At 41.7% G+C, this 20,414-nt stretch overlaps 1 protein-coding gene across 2 annotated transcripts in view; it reads right to left on the reverse strand.

Annotated features, from left to right (window-relative positions):
* Window positions 1–20,414, reverse strand: part of KERA (keratocan) — a 282,789-nt gene that overhangs the window by 199,005 nt on the left and 63,370 nt on the right. For both annotated transcript variants that reach the window (XM_069629264.1, XM_069629265.1), the window contains exon 2: window positions 5,480–6,371. In XM_069629264.1, coding sequence (XP_069485365.1) covers window positions 5,480–6,365 — 886 coding nt within the window. In that variant the 5' untranslated portion in view covers window positions 6,366–6,371. The remainder of the gene's footprint in view (window positions 1–5,479; window positions 6,372–20,414) is intronic.

Raw genomic sequence — 20,414 nt, forward strand, 5'->3', positions numbered from 1 at the left:
CCCCCCCGCTCATGCCCTGTGTCTCCCTTGTGTTCCTCCCCACCCCCTGCTCATACCCCGTGTCTCCCTCATGTTCCTCCCCACCCGCTTCTCATGCCCTGTGTCTCTCTCGTGTCCCCCCACCACCGCTCATGCCCTGTGTTTCCTTCCTTTTCCCCCCCACCCCCTGCTCATGCCCCGTTTGTACCCTGTTCCCTCTCACCCCCCGCTCATGCCCATGTGTCTCCCCTGTGCCCCCCCAACCCCGCTCATGCGCAGTTGTGTTCTTTATACACCCCGCCTTCCCTTTCCATGGTGGCCATCTTGGTAAAAGATTTTCCTTCCTACACCGAGACGCCGCAGGCGTCCCGGCGTAGGTAGGAAAATCTTTTTGTTTTTTTTACCACCCGGCATTCCCACTTTGAGGACATAAGATGTTAGTGGTCTTCATCTATTGAAAAGGATGTTATGGTCACGTTGTACTAATAAAAACCTTTAAAATTTAGTTAAAAAAAAATGTTACAGGGACGTTATGGTTAAGTTGCACTAATAAAAACCTATGAAATTCAATGAAAAAACGTTGTTAAAGGGACGTTATGGTTAAGTTGCGCTACTACAAACCTATGAAATTCAGTGAAAAAACTTTGTTAAAGGGACGTTATGGTAAAGTTGTGCTACTAAAAACCTATGAAATTCAGTGAAAAAACGTTGTCAAAGGAACGTTATGGTTCCAAATAAAACCGAAAAACCCTTGAAATTCGCCAGTTATGGTAAGCTAAGCAACCATAACTCGCGCCACCACCGTGCACTGCTAAGACTAACACCCAGGACATCAAAGATGACATCACAAATGTCATTGATGACATCACTGATGACATCACATGTCTGGCTCACTCTTTTTTCTTTTGCTGACATATCTAGGCCACATGGCTTTCTTCAGTAACAGTCAGAAACTAAACATTTTATTTTATTTGTAGACGTATCCTTCAAGTAGGTTCTTACAGTAATTCTGTTAGAGTCCAGTCACACCATATGAAACATATACATATGGGAAGACACAAGCTTGAAAGACAGCAATCCTTTTTGTGCATAAAGATAATCAATAGACTTATGAGCACTTTCTGATAGTTCTGTTGTTTTTTTTTTTATGGCTGTACTTTCCCTGTGGGTCCAATCACATCAAGTGATACATATACATAGGGTGAATAGCAGCTTTGAAACAGACCAATCATTTATTTGCATGAAAATAATCAGTTAAGTTATGAATTGTTTCTGCTACTACTTGTGCTTTTTTGCTAACTTCACTTTCCCTGTATATACCCATATTGGTATGTGTTCTTGTGTCTTTGTGTTTTGTCTATAGTAATGTTTTATTAGCTACGTATTACATATTTCACAGTACACAAAAATCTATTAAGAAAACAATTATCATTTCATTATTCAACATATTAACATTACGAATATTATACCTTCATCTTGAACACTGCACACCATGTTATGTTTCTGTATCAGTAGCTTAGTATACTAGATAGAACCCCATAATAGAATGCTATTTATATCAATGCATCGTTCAATGCACTAATTAGGGTATGATATTTATTGCAATGATCCTTGACACTCGTTTCGCAACATTATAATAAGAATCCCTTGTACACATATTTCATGAAAAGTACATACACATGTGATGTCATCAGTGATGTCATCAATGACATTTGTGATGTCATCTTTGATGTCCTGGGTGTTAGTCTTAGCAGTGCACGGTGGTGGCGCGAGTTATGGTTGCTTAGCTTACCATAACTGGCGAATTTCAAGGGTTTTTCGGTTTTACTTGGAACCATAACATTCCTTTGACAAAGTTTTTTCACTGAATTTCATAGGTTTTTAGTAGCGCAATTTTACCATAACGTCCCTTTAACAAAGTTTTTCACTGAATATATATATATATATATATATATATAGGGGTGTTGGGGGGTTTGGCATTGGGTGGGGGGTTGTGGGGAGTTTCCCCCCACATATATGGTACAATTGACCTTCACAATTCTGCTAAAACAGATGCAAAGCATGATGGCCAATTCACCATCCTAAGGAGAACAATTATGACAAGGAGGTACAGGTTCAGAAAATAATGTCCACAATCCTATATTTAGGGCTTAATTTATAGTCAGTGTAAATTGCATTGCTACAATCATTGCGCTCCGGTGTCAGGAGCTTCAGTTTCTTCAATGTAGTTGCATAAAGTTCTTGGAGAACAGTGGCGGCTGGTGACTTTGAAAGGTGGTGGGGCGTACATTGCTTGGTGCGAATTACGGAGTGAGCGAGCCCAACCCACACTAATGGAGGTCCGTGGGGTTTCTCCCACTGATAGAAAACGTTTGAAAAATGGCTTCCAAAATGTGCAAATTTACTGTCCAAACCCACAGAAATGACATAAAAAGCATTAGGTTTTGCATACTAATGGTGGTACATTATTATTACGTGTGCAAGTGTTATGGTGTAATTTATTTGGACAATGCTCTCCCTTCCAGACCTATCCGTGCCAATTCCACTTGCTGCTGCGCTGCCTTTCATCCTTAATAGACGTATGTATGGAACTTAATTGGATTGGCTGGAAAAGACTCTGGTATTTAAAATGGGGAGGGTTAAACACCATAAAGAAACACGTTGTCACCTCCTCTCTCCTTGATGTCCTCTTGTCCTTTCTTTCCTCACTTCTGTCCTTAATTCTTTCCTCCTTCTTCCCACTTCCCCCTTCCCCTTTATTCCACTCTCCCTCATTCCTTTTTGGATGTTAAGACTGTCAAGCGTTTGTCCTTTTCGAGTACCCGTTGCTACAGTTACTGTTTCAACACATTAAAGCACTCATTGCCTGGCCACCCCCTCCCAATAGATGTCCAACATTCCCACACTGGGCAATTGGGAACCCGCAGATTGCGCGTGTCCAAGGGAATGCATTTCAGGCTAACCTAAACCCCCCTTGCAGTCTCAAGCCACTGTCACTTGGACCTAGCACCCTGTACGGACAATGCCCCCCCATCCTTCTATCCCTCGGTCACCTTCCCCACAGTCAACCTCCGAAGCGTCCTCTCTGACAGGTAGGCTCGGCAGTGCCAGGGGTAAGCTTCTTCAGTGTCTGTGTTGATGGTAAAACTCGACCTTTGCAAACAACCCTCCATGCTTCCAGGGACCGCTTGAGCCTACCACACTAGCGTGCATCTCCTGCAAACACTACCCATGGAGTCCTAGCAAACTGCTCTCCTTTCACCCTGTGCTTCCTTTATAAGCCAGCTGCGCTGAGTCCAGTGACCTGCATCCAATTATGTCACAAACACCCCCGGACCTCCCCGCCTGCCTCTCTAGAATCTTCCCTTAAAAGCTCCTGCTCCTGTGTACCTGTTCCTTCTCCTTTACAGACCAGGGTCTGGACTCCCAGGCAGGGTCACAGTACATCACTTTCTGCACAAGCCTCAGCACTTTGATTGTGAGACCACTGTGTAGTATTTGGTCACAGTGCATACACGTATTTACTTTACATGTACTCATGTCGCAGAGGGAAATCATTTTCTGCAAGGGGCTGTCACCTCATCCGTTTCTTGATACAGTGAGAAAACGTGCAAAATATTTACATAATTACTCCATGAAGCGCACGCTGCTATAGTTCTAGCGTTTCAAAGCGCTGTCAATAACCGTTGTTCTACGATTACCCAAAAGTATCGCAATGAATAGGAACTTAACCCACTGAGCTATTTGATCGCGGAAATCACATCTTGATGTCTCTTGGGCCAGTGCCTTGACATCAACTGGCTAGGAAGGGCTTAAGGCCCACACATTTAGGAAGTTGAAGACAGAAGGCAGCACTCATGCCCAGGGCACTACAGCAAGAGCCCTGTCCGGTCTCTCACCGGTGAGAGCAGAGTGTTTAGGGTTAAGCAATCATGAATTGGCTGCAGCAGCCCAGACTTCAAATCAGAAATCTACCCTGCCTGTATGGGGATGATTGCAGAATATCACTTTTTGTTTTGTTAAGGGTCTGTTATGGGGCCAGAAAGGGCCGGCACCCACGTTCATGGAACAAATGTCTACATTGCAGGTGGAAAATGGGTGTTACAACGAATTTGCATTCCAAAAAAAAGGTCCCCCCACTAACGGAAATGGCAATGCTGAATACCGACTTGTTTCACTGGATTGCAGGTTTACTAAGCCAGCAATAGTATGCATTTGTGGCGTGCCGTGGCTTCCCCTGTGCTTCATGGTATTCAAGGGCCTATTTAGAGAAGTGCACAATTGCTCAAAATGGTCCCTCTCACATGTTAATTATGCCAAGCCAAATAGTAGGCAACATCACTAGGTACCATAGGACTAGGGGATCAAGGATGCAAAACTTGCAACAGCTTTACAATCAATCCGACAGCAAAAGACACCTTGTGCAGTGATATACAACATTTCACAGGTAGTGTAAAAAAAACAGAACTGTGCAACGGCAACCACACGTGTCGTGCTGGTCAGCACGTACCTAACCTGGCCTAGACAGACCGTCGACACAGAGAACCACTACTACGCCCGGCATTCCCCAGGGCAGTGCTCCAGGACGGGCCTGGACTGGGAGCACTGTCCTGGGGAATGAAGGGCAGGCAAGCAACTCTCAAATCACATGTAATTAACTTACCCTAATCGGAGGTAGGCCATGTGCATTCAACTGGACCCTCTTGAGAGAACAGTGTTCTGGGCAGCAACATTCGGACGAAGTGAGAAGGTGGAACAAACAGGATTTCCGGCATCACAGGTCTGTGCCAAGCCAGCCACACTGAATGTCATTGGCTGGCAAACAGCCAATGACATTGCAGTTAATGAATTGTTGATATGCCGAAATTACAGCAGCAGGTCACGTCAGCTCCTCAGGTGCACTATTTGCACACAGATTTATCCTGGCGGGGCCACCCCATTAGCACCCCGTCAGCCTCTACAATGCGATGGGGGTTACGTAAAGTGTGTGGAGCTATGAGCTCCACGCATTTTACAGTAAAAAAGCAGTGTAAAATGGGACACGCCCTTCTGTGCAGCCTACACAGACTTGATAAGACGGCAGAGAGTGGCATATTTATATTTTCTTTTTGCCGTCCAGCAGCACAGTGCAGCGCTGCTAAAACATTATGCAGATTGCAGAACTGCTCTCTCCACACTCGTGTGCATCACCCTCTGCGTCGAGGTGGCCCTGGGTGGGGGGGGTAGCGCCCACCCGCCCTATGTAAGCAGCCGCCACTGTTGGAGAAGCAAGTTATACAAAAGGCAACGAGGCACACCCAAATACGGTTAGCAGAATATTGTTTGTTCTACATGGCCCCTCCCCTAAAATTAACCTTGTTACTGATTTACATTTGTGTTATGGTTCATGAGATAAACTTGCAAAAGTGAAATTTAAGACAAGAATTGATTAATCAAGAGTGCCTATTTGACTGAACTGGCAATTTTTAATATGATATCTTACATGTTGAGGTCTACTTACTTATTATTTTGTTGTGATCAAGATGAAGATGCTCAAGGTGGACATTGATTGGTGGAACTGTTGTGAGTTCATTGTAGGACAGCTGTAAGTCTAGAAGGGATGTCAAATTAAACACATTGTCTGGTATGCCAGAGTCAGACAGTTTATTATAGTTCAGCCTTATGAAAGCCACTTTTGGGATTGCATTAAAGTAGCCCTTTGGGATGGAGTCAATTAAGTTGTTGTCAAGAAACAGCTGCATTGTGTTGCTTGGGAGACTCGGCGGCATTTTCTTTAGTGAGTTCTTGGCCACGTTGAGCTGCATAAGGTTCTTGAGTCCCTGAAATGTGTTGCTTTGGAAGGCACTGTCTGCCAGCTTGTTGTGCTGCAGATCGAGCATAGTGAGATTTTCCATATTGCTGAAGACACCTTCTGGTATTTTCGCAATTTTATTCCGAGCCAGGCGCAACTGCTCCAAACTTCCTGGCAGAGGAGCCGGCACTTCTTCCAGCTTATTGTCTTCTAGAAACAAATACAGCAGTTTATTCATATTCCTCAGAAGGTTTTTTCCTATTCCTCCATTAGTTAAAAGGTTTTTGTTTAGATTTATCCATTTTAAATCAGTGGCATTAGCAAATGACTTCTCAGAAAGGGCTTCAATCTGGTTGTTTTGCAAGTAAAGGTACCAGATTCTTGATGGAATAATCGGGATTTCCTTCAGTCCTTTATTGTCACAGTACAGAGCACGTGGGAAACTGTATGGGCAAAAGCATGCCATAGGACACTCATAGGACATCACAGAATAAGTGTCATCATCCGTATCATCGTAGAACTGTGTGTCAATCTTTGTCCAGAAAAAAGAGCTAATGAACAACACCATGATGCTCGGCAGCAGTTTCACAGCCATGTTCAACTAAAAATAAAAAGGAACAATTATGTATTATATTGTGTACACAAAAAAAGGTATACATATGTATGTATAGATAACAATATGATGGCCATTTATTATCACATAGTGTATAAGATGACATACTCTAAACCTCGGAAATGGTATTTGTGGGGTGCATTTAAAGGCCCCAAACAGAAGCCGCTTTCACCTGAACAACAGCATTGAAACACTTCTACCAAAAATGGCCTTGCTTTGCTTTCCCTGTCACATGAGTGGCAAGCATTAAACACTGCAAGCAAAAACTGCCTTGATTTGCTTTTATTTCTCATGAATGACAAGAAGTTATACACTGCAACCAAAAACGGCCTTGCTTTACTTTTATTTCACATGAGGGGCAAGAATTTCAACACTAAAACCAAAATCGGCTTTTGCTTTCCCTTTCACAAGAACAGCAGCCCTTTAAACACTGCAACCAAAACGGCCTGGCTTTTTCTCTTTGTTCATGTCAAATTAAAGGACCATGGGGAAAGGGGGCCTATCCATCATCATCTATGGACAAACAGCAAATGTAAATTTACACAAAAGGAGAAATCATAGAATCCTGTGACCTGCCAGACAGGATTTTAAACATTAAAAGCAAAAATGTCCCGCACATGTGTGGAAAAAAGCCACAGTGGATAAAGATAGAACTGCTCACACAGAAAGTGTCAGGGAAATATCATGTGACTGGTGACCAAGGCAAATGTATATTATGTTTCGACACAAAAACTCCAGTCACCTTTGAAGAGACACTTCCTGCAGGTAAAACCGGATCGTGCTGAGGCTGGAACTTCATAATGACAAAAGCCCCACTTCATGCTGGATATCACCCATATAGTGTAACAATCCCACAAATAAAATGTGATTCTGCTGAGGGCGTCATAATTCCCTGTTCTGCAGACATGAAGGCAGGAGCCCTGAGATCTCAAAAAAGGCAAACTGTGGCTGAAGCATGACAAGAAGGTGTGAGCCTTTCCTGCACCCACTTCAAAGATCAAACTGCCAATTTCAAGGGGAAGACAGATGGCTGTGGGGGATGAAGCGATCCTCCCAGAGGTTGAACAGACACTCCCAATTGACACTAAGAGACTGATTTCATTTTTAGGCATTTTGCACAGCAATCAAGAATGAGGATTAATTTATTGTCATGCTATTTTTCATGTGATTTCCAGGCAGTTTTGGGGATATAAATTGCATTTATCTGGAATTCTGGGGACTGAAATGGCCAGGTAGACTTGTTTTCTGGCTTATCTGAACAAGTGACAATTATGAGATTTGATGAAAGGGTGGACATTAAAATTAGGAACATTCTTGATCATTTGCAGATTCATACCTGTTGTACATTTTATGAAAAAGACAAAAATGTGCCACAGGGCCATGCTACATTGTGCAGAGTTGGCGATCGGCTTACTTAATTCCCTATGACCAGCTAAAACCGAATATATGTTTCATGGGGCAGTGGCTAGTATAATTATGTAGTTATGATACATACTTTGTTTTTGCCAAAAAGTTGTAATGAGAACAAAGAATAGTAATAGATGCAAACAGACAGATGGTGCTCTCCTCCCCTGAACCAGTCCTGACAGGGTGAGGAGAGAGGGATGGTAACTGTCCAATCCGAGCAGCAGGGATAATTACAGGGTTCTTCTCCCCCTAGATTCTAAAATTAGTAATGTCATTTCTGCTATATAAGGGGTAACTGTGCTAGGACACAGGGACAACAAAACCGGGGAGACAGAAAAGGAGGACAGAGAGAAGGCTGCTGAGCCATACCATCTTTGAGAGTGCAGTGGCCAGACCCTTGCCCTATCTGTCCAGAGTGTCCTGAGATCCAGCGGGCTTCACCTGAATCCTAAACCAAGGCTTGCTTGGTAAGTAGCATATAACCCCAGCCCTAAATTGCACAAACCCTTCATTTTTGTAATGATAATGATGTGTTATTTATATAGCGCCTTTATCCAAAGTGCTTTACAGAGCACATATTTACATGCAATATTACCCAACCGAAATTGGTATTCATTTATCGACCTCAGAAGGATGAAAGGCTGAGTTGGCCTTGCAAGGATTCGGACCTGCGACCAGCAGATCACGCTCAGATTGCAGCAGGGAGCGCTCAACCCACTGAGCTATCTTACCGGCTTGAGGTAGTGCTTTTAATACAATACACCAGTGAAAACCCCAAATTACCAGTGTAATACAGTCATCTCCCCATAGAAGAATCTCTTGTTTGTCTGTATATGTTAGCAAATCTCCTTTGAAAAATCTCTCATTAAAGTGTTGCTTCAACAGGATTAGTCTCCTTGTAACTAAAACCAAATGTGTCTGTATATTTTGTGCATTACCAATGAATTCCCATTTGCATCTGTCCTATTAAACCCAAACCATTGTTCCCATTGTGACAATCCCTTTTGCCTAGAAGTCTACCTGTTAGGTGCCCCTGTCCTTGTCATTGAAAACCGATGTTCCCATTGTAAGATAAACCCCTTCCCTCAGCTGCCTGTCATTATCAGTCCCAGTGTAAACGAATTTCCATTTGCCACTGTATGTTCCCTTGGCATTTGCTTCCTCCCAAAACCGATTTTCCCACTTAATTTCTGTTTTTGCCCTGCTGTGCTGATCAGTATTCTCTAAACTTTCCCTAGCTCCTAAGTGTAAGCAATACACATTTCCTTCTATTCTTGCCACTGCCTTCCATTAAAAGGAATCAAGTTTAATTGATGTTTGGGGGTGAGTGTTGCAGGGGGAGTGTTAAACTGTTGGTGCTATCATTTTGTGGTAAATCGTTATTTTTCTCTTTTGCCATTAAAGACCTGAGTGAACTGTAATAGGACATCTTAACCTGGTTGTTCTGTAGAGATCATTTCATTTTGTGTTGCCACAAAATTGGTGGCTGCTCTATTTTGAGTATGTTCCTTTTTTCAGAAAATAATACATTGATAAATATCTTATTGATACACACCGGCCTGGTTCCTAGTCCATTGTGACACAGGGTGTTTGTGGAGGATGGGTGCTAGACGGGTTGGAGGCCTACTCAAAAGAATCCATAGTTTATTAAAAATAAAAAGCGCTGTATCGTGCGCCACATCCATTGGAGGGGAAGGAGTTCCCTAGTTGGTGTGTGCCATCTAATAAACCGTGACATATTTCACATGTATAGTTTTTCCATTTATTTGCCTCCATATGTAACACACATCTGATACTGTGTGCTAGAATAAACTGATCGCGGAGAATTGAGTACAACGCAAATGTGTTGTGCTGATGAGTTTGAACATTTAAAATATTTTATATTATTGTTGTTCTCTCATATTATCACTTCATAGTTTCAGTATAGCACACATTTACAAAATCAGGTAACACTTTTAAAATAATCTGAGGTGCAGTTTTGCATTCCCAAGGTCACCATATGTTCGTAACTTCCATTGCAGGATCATAGGAACATGCAGTATATATTTTGTAGGTTTCTTCCTTCAATAGCTCTGGATAAGGATCAAAGAATTGGGCATCGGTTAGAGAGCCTCCAGAAATCTGTTTTACTAGTCCACGCCCTACACCTATTAATATAGTCCTTTTTTAAATAATCAAATTTTGTCATCAGCCTGGCATTGTTATGGTACCAGGCACACTCCAATAAGACAAAACATTGAAAAAACACTTCTGTAAATCAGTCTCTATGTATCTTAATTAGTTAAAAACTGCAGAGTAAAACCTCTGCATTATTTGCTCAGATTACCTTTTTTCTTGCTTGAATGATTTATGAACAAGGTTGAAATCTTTTACATATGTCAATTTGTAGACACGAAAGTGCTCCTGATGTCAAAACTTTGGGGGTTTCCCTATTCCACACTGCTGGGGTGCTGCTAGGTCTGGAAAAGATCTGGGGCACCCTAATGTCAGGACTGTTGGTACTCTGGGCTAGCTAGCGTTTTGGTTGTACACCCTGAGCCTTTATCCTGGGCTACAACCAAAAGACCCGGGAAAATAGCCCCCTCAATCCCTCCTAGCAACACCTCTGCCACGCTGCCAGGAACCCAATCTGATAAGATTTAGGAGGACCTCATATTCATCATGGTTTCTAAAATCCTCTTCTATCCTGCTTTGTTCTTCTCCACTATTGATGCATTTGTGCACTAATGGCACACAGCACATAATAAGAATGGAAATACATGTTTTTATTTCCTGTGATGCTGGGATCGATTTTAAAGTGTGTGTTGCGGTATTGATTGCAGGTCTCATTACAGATATAACAGTGGTGCTGTTGATTATGAATGTTGTGCATCAGCTATGCTTTGTATGGGGTCCAGTATTGTCATAGTTAGGCTGCTTCAGACAGAGCACAAAGGCAAATGCGTGAGCAAGAATTAAGGTGTGCTGTAGGTAGATTTGAGTATGCGTTTCATTGCTGGCATATTAACGGCTAATGAAGCTAGCAATTAATCACATTTGCAAAACTCTTTTAGTGGTCCCTGTAAGTACAGAACAGTGACCAGATTCCTGAAATCGTCTTTGCCACTAACATCTGTCTATCTCTCTCGCTCTTGCTCTCTCTCTCCCTCCCTCTCTTTCTTTCGCTCTCTTATTATCACTCGAGCTTGCCCTCTCTTCAGTTTGCTTGTATGCCTCATTATCCTTGCCTCTGTAACTCTGTCTTGCCCTCATTAATACTTTTAATCTGTGAACTCTAGGTCTTGCCCTTTATTATGTTTCTTTGCCTCTTTTACGCACTTGACTTCTTTCTATGTGGCAGTCAACACCCCTTCCCTCTTTATTGTACATGTAACTTTCCATGTGCCAGTGAAGACACACAGAGAACTCAATACAAACAGAGTGATCTCTCTCCCAGGTCTGAGTTCCTTCTGAATCGCATCACATGCCAGAAATTTTACACTAGTTAGGCAAATAAACTCACAAGAACATGTTCTGCATGACATCTGGAAGTGTTTATGGCATGCATTGGCTGTATCACAGATTCTGTATGTTTCTTGACCCTCACCATGCTTATTTCTGCCAGCATGTTTCAGGGATGTCATTTCACTAAAATGCCAGGGGTAGCAGAAGTGACATCACATGACCCTTGACCCCCTGATGACATCACAGGAAGTGATGTCATTTGACCCCACCCCAAAGTGATATTGCGGGAAGCGATGGAACACGACCTTTCACCTGTTGACAAAACAGGAAGTGGCATCACATAGCATTGTACACTACGAAAAATATGGTTACAATATCACTATAATGTGATGTACATTTCATACAGGAATGGATCACCATATGTATCGTTAAGATCACTGTCTGTAGGCCCATAGTCTCAAATTACTGTGAATGCAAGCAGACGTCCATTACCACATGATAATGATGTGTTATTTTAAAGCACTTAGGCTTAAATCGCTTTATATAGAAACAATATACACCCAATATCACCCAACCTGTGTTGGTACTCATTTATCGACCTCAGAAGGATGAAAGGCTGAGTTGAGGTGTTTAAGAATTCCAGAAAGAAACATTATTTGGTATTCCTATTCTTTCTTATTTAGGGTCAGTGCTGAAAGTGTTAGACTTGTTAGACCCTTTGACCTTAGTACTTCTACCCTAGTTCTCAACCCATAGGCCTTTTTTCCTAGTCCCTATCGTTTTTTCCTTAGCGCCTAGGTGCCTGTCTCTAGCCCTTGACCCTTTGTTCCTAGACCTTCATCCTTAATTTTATTCCTGTCCCCATCCATTTCTACCCATTGTCTAGCCCTTTTTCCCTTGCCCTTCATATTTGATCCCTAGCCTCTAGCCTTTTGTCCCTAGTTAACAGATGTTCATTCTCCTTTTATGCCATTTGTAATCTTATTTAGCCCTTCTTCCTACTCCTCCTCAGCCCTTTGTCGTATACCTCTTCAGACCCTTTTTTTACTCCTTCTCATCACTTCATTCTATTCCTCTGCAGCTTTTTTATTACTGCTCTTTAGTCCTATGTTTTTGTTCTTCTTCAACCTAGTCATACTGCTTTTTCCTAATCTTCCTCCTTTTTTCTAGTTCTTCTACAAGGTCTCCTTCGGTCTAGTCATTTACCTTTGTCCTAGCCGCTCTCCTTCAGCCGAGTCATTCTTTCATGTACAGTCTTTCTCTAATCCCCCTCTGCACCACTTCATATATCCTTTGCTTATCCATATGTCCCTTTCTGTCTATTTCTTGGTCTCTATATATCTAGCTTCCTCACTCTTTCTCTCCCTTTGTTTTTCTCTTACTGCTAGTGCTTGTGCCGGTTGGAGTGGAAATGCAAAACAGAAAGCCAATAAGAAATTGAAAGTTGGAGGAAAAGTTTGTGAGGGGAATGGTGGTTTGTCTGGCTTAATGTGGCCCTGTACTTCTGGCCATTTATCAATGTTTGTCAAATGCTGATGCAAGTGAGTGACTCACAGCTCAGAAGAATGTTGATGAGTGATGAGAGAGTGAGTGTTCTGAATTTGTCAGTTAGGGACCTGAAATGGAGTGCATTAGGATGGGCAGTGTGTGGACTCTCCTGCGTAGAGTTTAAGACAACTGGCACCCTAAAGTAACTGCACAAATATATAATAAAGCTATCTGGAGTTTTGTCATTAAGAGGCTCATTGCTGGTCTGTGCCTTGATAACCATTCATCCTCTTTGGTTAATACAGATGTACACTGAAAGGGTGCAGTGGGATATAATTATCGGAATGTGTCCCTGTTATACAATAACAACCATCATCAAGGCCTGCATACAGTGTTTTTCTGAGTATTCTACTTCTGTATTTCACAACTGGGAGCCTCAACTGTTTGAAGAGGGTGGACTATTCATTGAACTTATGCTCTGTTATTAAGACTGAATCGTGCAGGCAGGAGTAGAGCAGCTGCTTCAAGTTTACCTGCTCCAAATTGTACGGCATGAATGTTCCTCAAATATTTGGGAGTCAGAAATAGGCACGTGGCCTTCATGGGTTTGATTCTTCATTCCATAAGTTACAACTAGCATGTTTACATGAATGTTGAGGCCCTTTACACGTCGTCCTGGTTCATGGATGTCTGTGGTTCGTATGGAATCACACTGTACTAGTGTCTCAACATGTAGTAAATGGATTTAAGGGTTAAATCATTAAATCATTCTGTTGGACATAGCTTATGAACCTGGGTAATTGGGGTGTGATGGTGGGTTTGGTGATGCTATGCCAGATGGCACATATATAAAAAGCATTTTGTGAACCTCCGCAGCAAGCAATGAAACTGTAGGCTTTCTGCCTAGCTTCCAATTTAAAATATTTGAAATATTTCTTAAGTCAGAAGAGGCTACCAAGTAATGTGAGAATAGTCATCTGGTGACGTGTTCTTCAGCGTACTTTTTCTTTGAGCTCTGTCGAATCTTCATAAGGACTTTGGAAATATATTTTTGACTTTTAATGTAAAATACAATGAACAACTGCGAAAGTCAAACCTATTTGCTTTGCCAGTGCTAGTCTTTATGTGTGCTTATTTCGGAAGAGTTTTGTCTTGGCCTGCATGGTCATGTGAAATGTGCATGTACAGACATTGTAAATTAACACAGCCTGGGACCAAAGTGTTGCTCCAAAGATGTAATAATTCTCGTTCCTTTAAATGCCCAGTTTTAGTACTTCTGCGGAGTACGAGGGAGGTATCCCTTTTCTGCCTACTGGAGCATATCACATCGGTTTGATGTATTCTGATTATCATACATAGCTGTGGCAGGACTATGACTGATCTGAGCGTGTGAAAGTATTGCCATGCTTTTAAAAGGCTTCCAGAATATTCTCAGTTCTGGCTCCAGTGCATTTGCTCCAGAAGGAGATGTTTCCTGTGGTCTCTATCAGTAACAGGAATCAATTAACTGCCTGCTACTGAATTAGGGTACATGAGGGATACCAAGAAGAGCAAGCAACGTAACAATAATTAATGTGTGTGTTCTCTTTTCAGCACCTTATCACACATGTAATTAGGTTGTAACAATGTTTAGTTTCAATTATTTCTCAAAAATGTTCAATGTGCATTGCAACACAAATTAAACATATCCTATACATATTTCATTGTAGAATTAAACCATGGTTTAAATGTATCAATTATAATGCAATATAAAGGTGTGAAGGAAATCGAATTTGCAAAAGATCTGAGGAGCTGCTTTCACCATGTTGCTCACACTCTTGCTCCGGCCAGTGGTGGTCATGATGTATTGACATCCATATTATTACATGGTTTGGGACACAAACCACCTCACTGACACTCAACTCGAGGCCCAGGGCTAGGGTCGTTCAATTTAGACACAAAAGAGAAGATCATACAAGTGATAGCAGGAGAAATTACAAGCAAAGTTCTTCATCTCTCCCTATTTATCCAGAAATCGTAACTTGTGCAACATGGCTGACATTAAAATGCAAACCTTTAGGCACTCCTCCAAGAACTATTTCAGAGTAAAGAACTTCAGAGCCCAGCAACTGGATGCATTATTTCCACCTTGCACTGAAGGTGGCCACGTGGTGAAAATATATTTGTCATTGACTGAGGTTCTGTACTGTTAATAGGCTTCTCTCTCTTCTCATCTCAAGTTGGGCCTTTGAAGTTTTGCATGGCTTTTCTTCTACTCTAATCTATGTGTTTCATACATGGAAGCATGCTCTGGATTACAGCGCTCTATAGTATCAACACATCATTAAACCACAGTCGACCGCGCTGAAAGGCCTTCGAACCAAGAGGATAGATAGTGCAGCTTTTGGAAATTCTTTGAACCTTCCAGCTGCTGGGACAATATTAATGTAACTGGCTAGAGGCCACATCATACTAAGCAGAGCACATCAAATGATCGGTTCGAAAAAACAGCTTCCCTCTGCCGGCGACTTCGAATTGCCTCCATTTCAAACATCTCTTCGGACCATCAACGTCATGGCTTTGAACCGCATGGACCTTGATTTCAACCACTGGAAGGATCCGGTCACTCGTTAACTTGACTCAGCAGTTAACAATATCTCGAACTATCTCGACCTTTATACTGACCCTGGTGAGCCATCTGAACTTCATCGCTTGATCACTGCCTTCAAACTTCATGGGGCTACTGCTTTGAACCAACATGATGCCAGCTTGCTGCTTGGACTAGCACCATTCGCTACCTCCACCCTTGTTCTCCCACAATGACAGCATCCCGATCCGTGGTTCGATGCTATCAAACTGCTAACAAGAAAGAAAGGCACTGTTGAGAGGCCCCAACCTCTTTGGTCCACTTTTGAGAAACTACTTACTGCTAAGTCTCCCCTGGCACTTTTTTTAACAAGATATTTCCTTTTTGGTGATATTGAGTGTAATGTATTGCCCCTGCTGCTGCATTAGCCAGAGTTATTGCATCATCTACATGCCATATAGTCAGTGTTCCTTCCACGGGGTTGAGGGGATTGTTAGTGTTTTTCATAGTACAGGTATTTCATATTGGTGTGTTTAATTAAAACATATTTATTTGTTATTGAACCTTGATTGGACTTTCCTTTATTTTGGACTGTTCTACTTTGCTGTTTGGTTTGCATCGGGATCTCATTCACACACCCTCTTAAAGGGGTGTGAATGTGATCCACGTTACCACAAAAGGCAAAGGAGGGTTATTACTTGACTGACTGACTCGTAGAAGTGTAGGGGTTAAGTAGGTGTTTTAACCAATTTTTGTACTCCTGTAGGGCAGTAGTCGTTTTGTGACAAGCTAAATCTAAATAGTAATAAATCCAATTAGCACCTTGGGTGGGGAGCCAGCCAATCAGGTGGCTAGGAACGCAGGCTTGAACTGCCAGTGTAAGCCCGCATTCCAAACAGCCTCGCGGCCGGCTCCCCCGCCGCCATCTTCCCCCCACCCTCTGTCCCCCTTTTTTTTCTTCTCCCCCTCCCCCCCACTTACTTTATTTCGGCTGCTGTGGGCCTCGCCGCCACAGCCGCACTTTCCTCTCAGCTTCCCGCTGCTGCCATGGAAAGGGAAGAGGGGCTCCCTGTCTTCCCTTTCCATGGCTGCCATGCCGGTCAAGAATTGACGCACTTCCTTTTTTTTAGTACCCCAGGTTGCCACTTTGCTAACCTGGGGCGCTAATGCCTTATGTTTTGCTAATGGCTCGGACTGTTAACTGGGGCCGTGGGCCATTAACCCCGGTGTTGCCATAACGCCACATTATGTTGTGATATATATTAACAAAATGTTCTCACATTCAACAATGACATGATGTATACTTTATGGAATTTAAAACATGGATACATACAGAAAATAGGAACGATGTAATAAACAGAATTATACATTTTAATAGACAGATAGAAAAAAATATCAATTTCTTAAACATACTCATTATTTTGAACGTATTAATTAATATATACTCAATTTAATTTAGGAAAAAAATGAAAGTATTTAGATGATACAGAATCTAACAACTAAGTGACAATAAAACATAATTGAGCAAATCCTCAAAAATGGAAGCTAATGTAAGAAAAAGTTCACATAACACCACAATAAAGAAGCAAGCATACATTTCGACCTAAAGTCCTAACAAATGTATGGCCAAGACTTAATCAGGGTAATATCCTGTAAACATACACCATAAAATATGTATTGTATATAACCAAACTAGAGAAATTACTGTTGACAAAAGTTAATTACTAAATAGGTTTGAACTGATATTGACAAGGGGAAATGACCTTGCACCCACACTTGAGAAAGTGCCATGCAGTACTGTTTCCAAAACAATTATGTTGAATGTATAACTTGTGATTTTATGAAGTGAGCCTTAGAGAACAAATTCAGTGGGGGGGGGGGTGTTTAATTGAAACTTAATTATCATCCCCACAAGTTGGTTATCATGAATCCCGAAACTGTGAATTTAGACGTATTTCTCTTAAGTTTTAGCAGTGGCCATTTCTCTCAAATACATCCTGTTTAAAATGCCGTTTTATTTCCTGAGGGCTATGCATTCGGCGGTAAGAGCAATTGATATGTTTAATTCAAACGTGTGTTTTTAACCTGGCCGCTTATAAGGTATTGGCTTTAAACAAATGTACCAATCTACCTGTACCACTCCTACACATGGGAAGAAAATGCCCTCATTCTTCTGGTTAGTTGACATCCATCCTATTCTATCTTATGAAGCAATTAAGCAATACTTCCTGTTGTCCTTTTGTGCATTCGTTTCTCATAATTTAAAAGACTGTTCTGGATAACAACTCGTGATGTACGTTTTACAGAAACCTTTGTGTCCTACGCATCACATTCTGGCAAAGGTGGACAGGAGGAGTTCAACTGCAGGCAGAGAGTGACCTATAGAATATCCATTAGGGTGAGAGTCTGCTAATGGCAATAAGGCTCCTTCCTCTTAACATGAAAAATGTGTTGCTACAGAAAATCAAGGATTTACACAACTGTGGTGCATTCCTATTACAAAACCACTTCAATTACGATTACAAAATGAAAATGTGACAATACTTGCCTTGGCCATATGGTCATAGATACATGCAAAAAGCTTTGAAGGCTATGTGCATGTGCAGTACGGTTGTGGGTGCAGGCTATTGGTGTAATGTGTGTACACTAAAGTGACAACAACAATATGATAACGTCGTCAGCAATTTCCACCGCTCTTTATTTATTTATTTTTAATGCCAATCTGCATGTGCACACAACCTATTTTGACGGTGCACGCATGCTTTTCAAAACAGTCATCTTGTGTTTAGTTATTCCTGGTTATTCTTAATTGCAACCTTGGGTTAAACTGTTGAGGAGATTATTTCCTCATACTTAATGTAGTGCATTGCAGGCATTCCACCCTCAGGTTTGATTTTCAGACATGCCATGAGCAGTCTAGATCTGAACTGTAGAAGCCGTGAAAGTGCCCCGGCCTCTTGCCATGCTTATTGCTCCATGTGATCCCACTCTTGCACATCCAAAAAACACTCATGTGTTCCTCCTCCCTGTGTGTCACTATATCTTAAATTAGCAATTTAAGCATCTGCAGTTAACATCGGCTCCAAAGTGGGTAGTTATCGCCATTCATTTGACCAGTGAACATCTAGATTTTCTAGGGCTGAACAAGACCTTGAGTAGACTAACATGATATGATATGATATGTCATTCATAACGCGCCTGTACACAAGTGTTTCATGAAGTTACACAAGTGTAACATGAAGTTAACTATTCATTAATCAATGTTTCTATTTAGGTTTATAGGCCCAGCAAATCACCTCAACTTTTTCTCAGTGCTCTTTCTTCAGTTAGTCTAGGGAAATCATGCCTGTGTAGCCGGTGAAGGGCATAGGGTAAGGGTGCCGCTTGTTTTCCTGTTGTCTGCCAGCTCCCCCAGCAGTAAAATATCTCCTGGTCTTCACTTCGGCACAATTACCGTTTAGCCCTGCTTTGTGCTGCTGCCTACCCAGTCACTAGCTGTGAACCGTTTGTAACTTGTTTCTATATTGTGCCTTATATTTCTCCTATCTATACTATGACACATTCGGTATAGCTGTTCTCATACGAACATGACCCCATGAACTACCCATCATCCTAATAAAACACAGCGAGCTGAGCACATACCGCTAGCATTAGGCGTCTCCTCAGGTCTAACGCAACCAGAACTCAGTCTAGGTGTCCACCCTTCACACTGAACACATTCAACTGATTTCCTCAGGACCACACCTACCGCTAAGAAGCAGCTATCATGCAACAACCACACCAGCTGCACACATATCTGGTGCACCCACGCACTATACAACATTCTCTCTCTCTCTACTGACTTGTACTGCGGTCCCCAAGGGCGTTCAACCTACCAGCACTTTGAGGTCATGCCAATGATACATAAGGCGCTACATAAATGCCAAGTAACATGCCATAACATAACATAACATAGGCACTGTATTTCAGGTTCTATATTGTTACCACCCATTTACGTATCCTGACAAAGCATGCTGTATTTGTGCAATTATCTCCTGTATTATTATCATCCCCATCTAAGTATTTATATTAAAGGGGATTGCATGATTTCAATAGTGTGTACACATTTTGTATCACATTTAGGTACCCCTTGAAAGCTTATGACTTTTTTTTATAATCTGTCTTGGTTGTTTGTCAACGCTAAGCATTCCTAAGATTAAATTAATACATATTGCATTTTGTGTTTTCATAATTAGATATCCCTTTGAAAGTGTATTAATGTATATTGTGCTCTTTGCTGCTCACTTCCAAGTATCAATGATAAAATGCATTGCGTTGCTCTTACATACTCTCTCATACCTAGGTATCTCCTAGAAAGAGTTTTTGCATTATTTGAAGATTTTATGCTATTGTGTTAACGTATGCATCCCTTAAAAAAAGAAAATACTTGCATTGCTATATATTGTGCCCTATTGTGTTTCATACCTAGCTGTCCCTAAGTTCACCATAAACATTCTCATGCCCAACCACCCTTATAATCACATTCTAGCCAACCATACAACACAAATGACTAGAGAAAACCCTCATCCTTGCCCTAAACACTCCAAACTACTATACCTCTCAAATCAGCTCTCAAACCACAACAAGTGACCTAAATACCCTGGCAGCTGACAAATCAATCACTTGAGTTTTCCCACCTAGAAACAATCCTCCTCTAGTGCACACAAGAAAGTGACCTGTAAAGCACAACTGTACAGGCACCATTAGCTCTGGTTCTAACCCACCAACAGCAAAAGCACAACCACATGCATTTTCTCTCTTCTTCCTTATCTACCCCCCTTTGCCTTTCAAATCCACAGCAGCGCTTTGAAACCATGCAAATGGCAGTGGTGCGCAGTATCAAGCCCAATCAAAATGCATAATATAACATAGTGTGTGACCAAAAAGTTAGGGAGAGATGTACATTGAAAAGATCAATGTAAGTCATATATTTGCACAATCCATGAACTTACAAAATCAAAAATGTGACAAAGCCAGACCAGGTGGATTCAATCTTCAGCCAGGTTACTCAATTCTGTATGAAGCTTTGCAATGCCTGGACAAATTAACCAGAGGCTCTAGCTGTCATATGATGTAAGCATTCTATC

Source organism: Ambystoma mexicanum, chromosome 12 (genome assembly GCF_040938575.1).
Source record: "Ambystoma mexicanum isolate Mex_15411 chromosome 12, UKY_AmexF1_1, whole genome shotgun sequence".
NCBI classification, from domain to species: Eukaryota; Metazoa; Chordata; class Amphibia; order Caudata; family Ambystomatidae; genus Ambystoma; species Ambystoma mexicanum.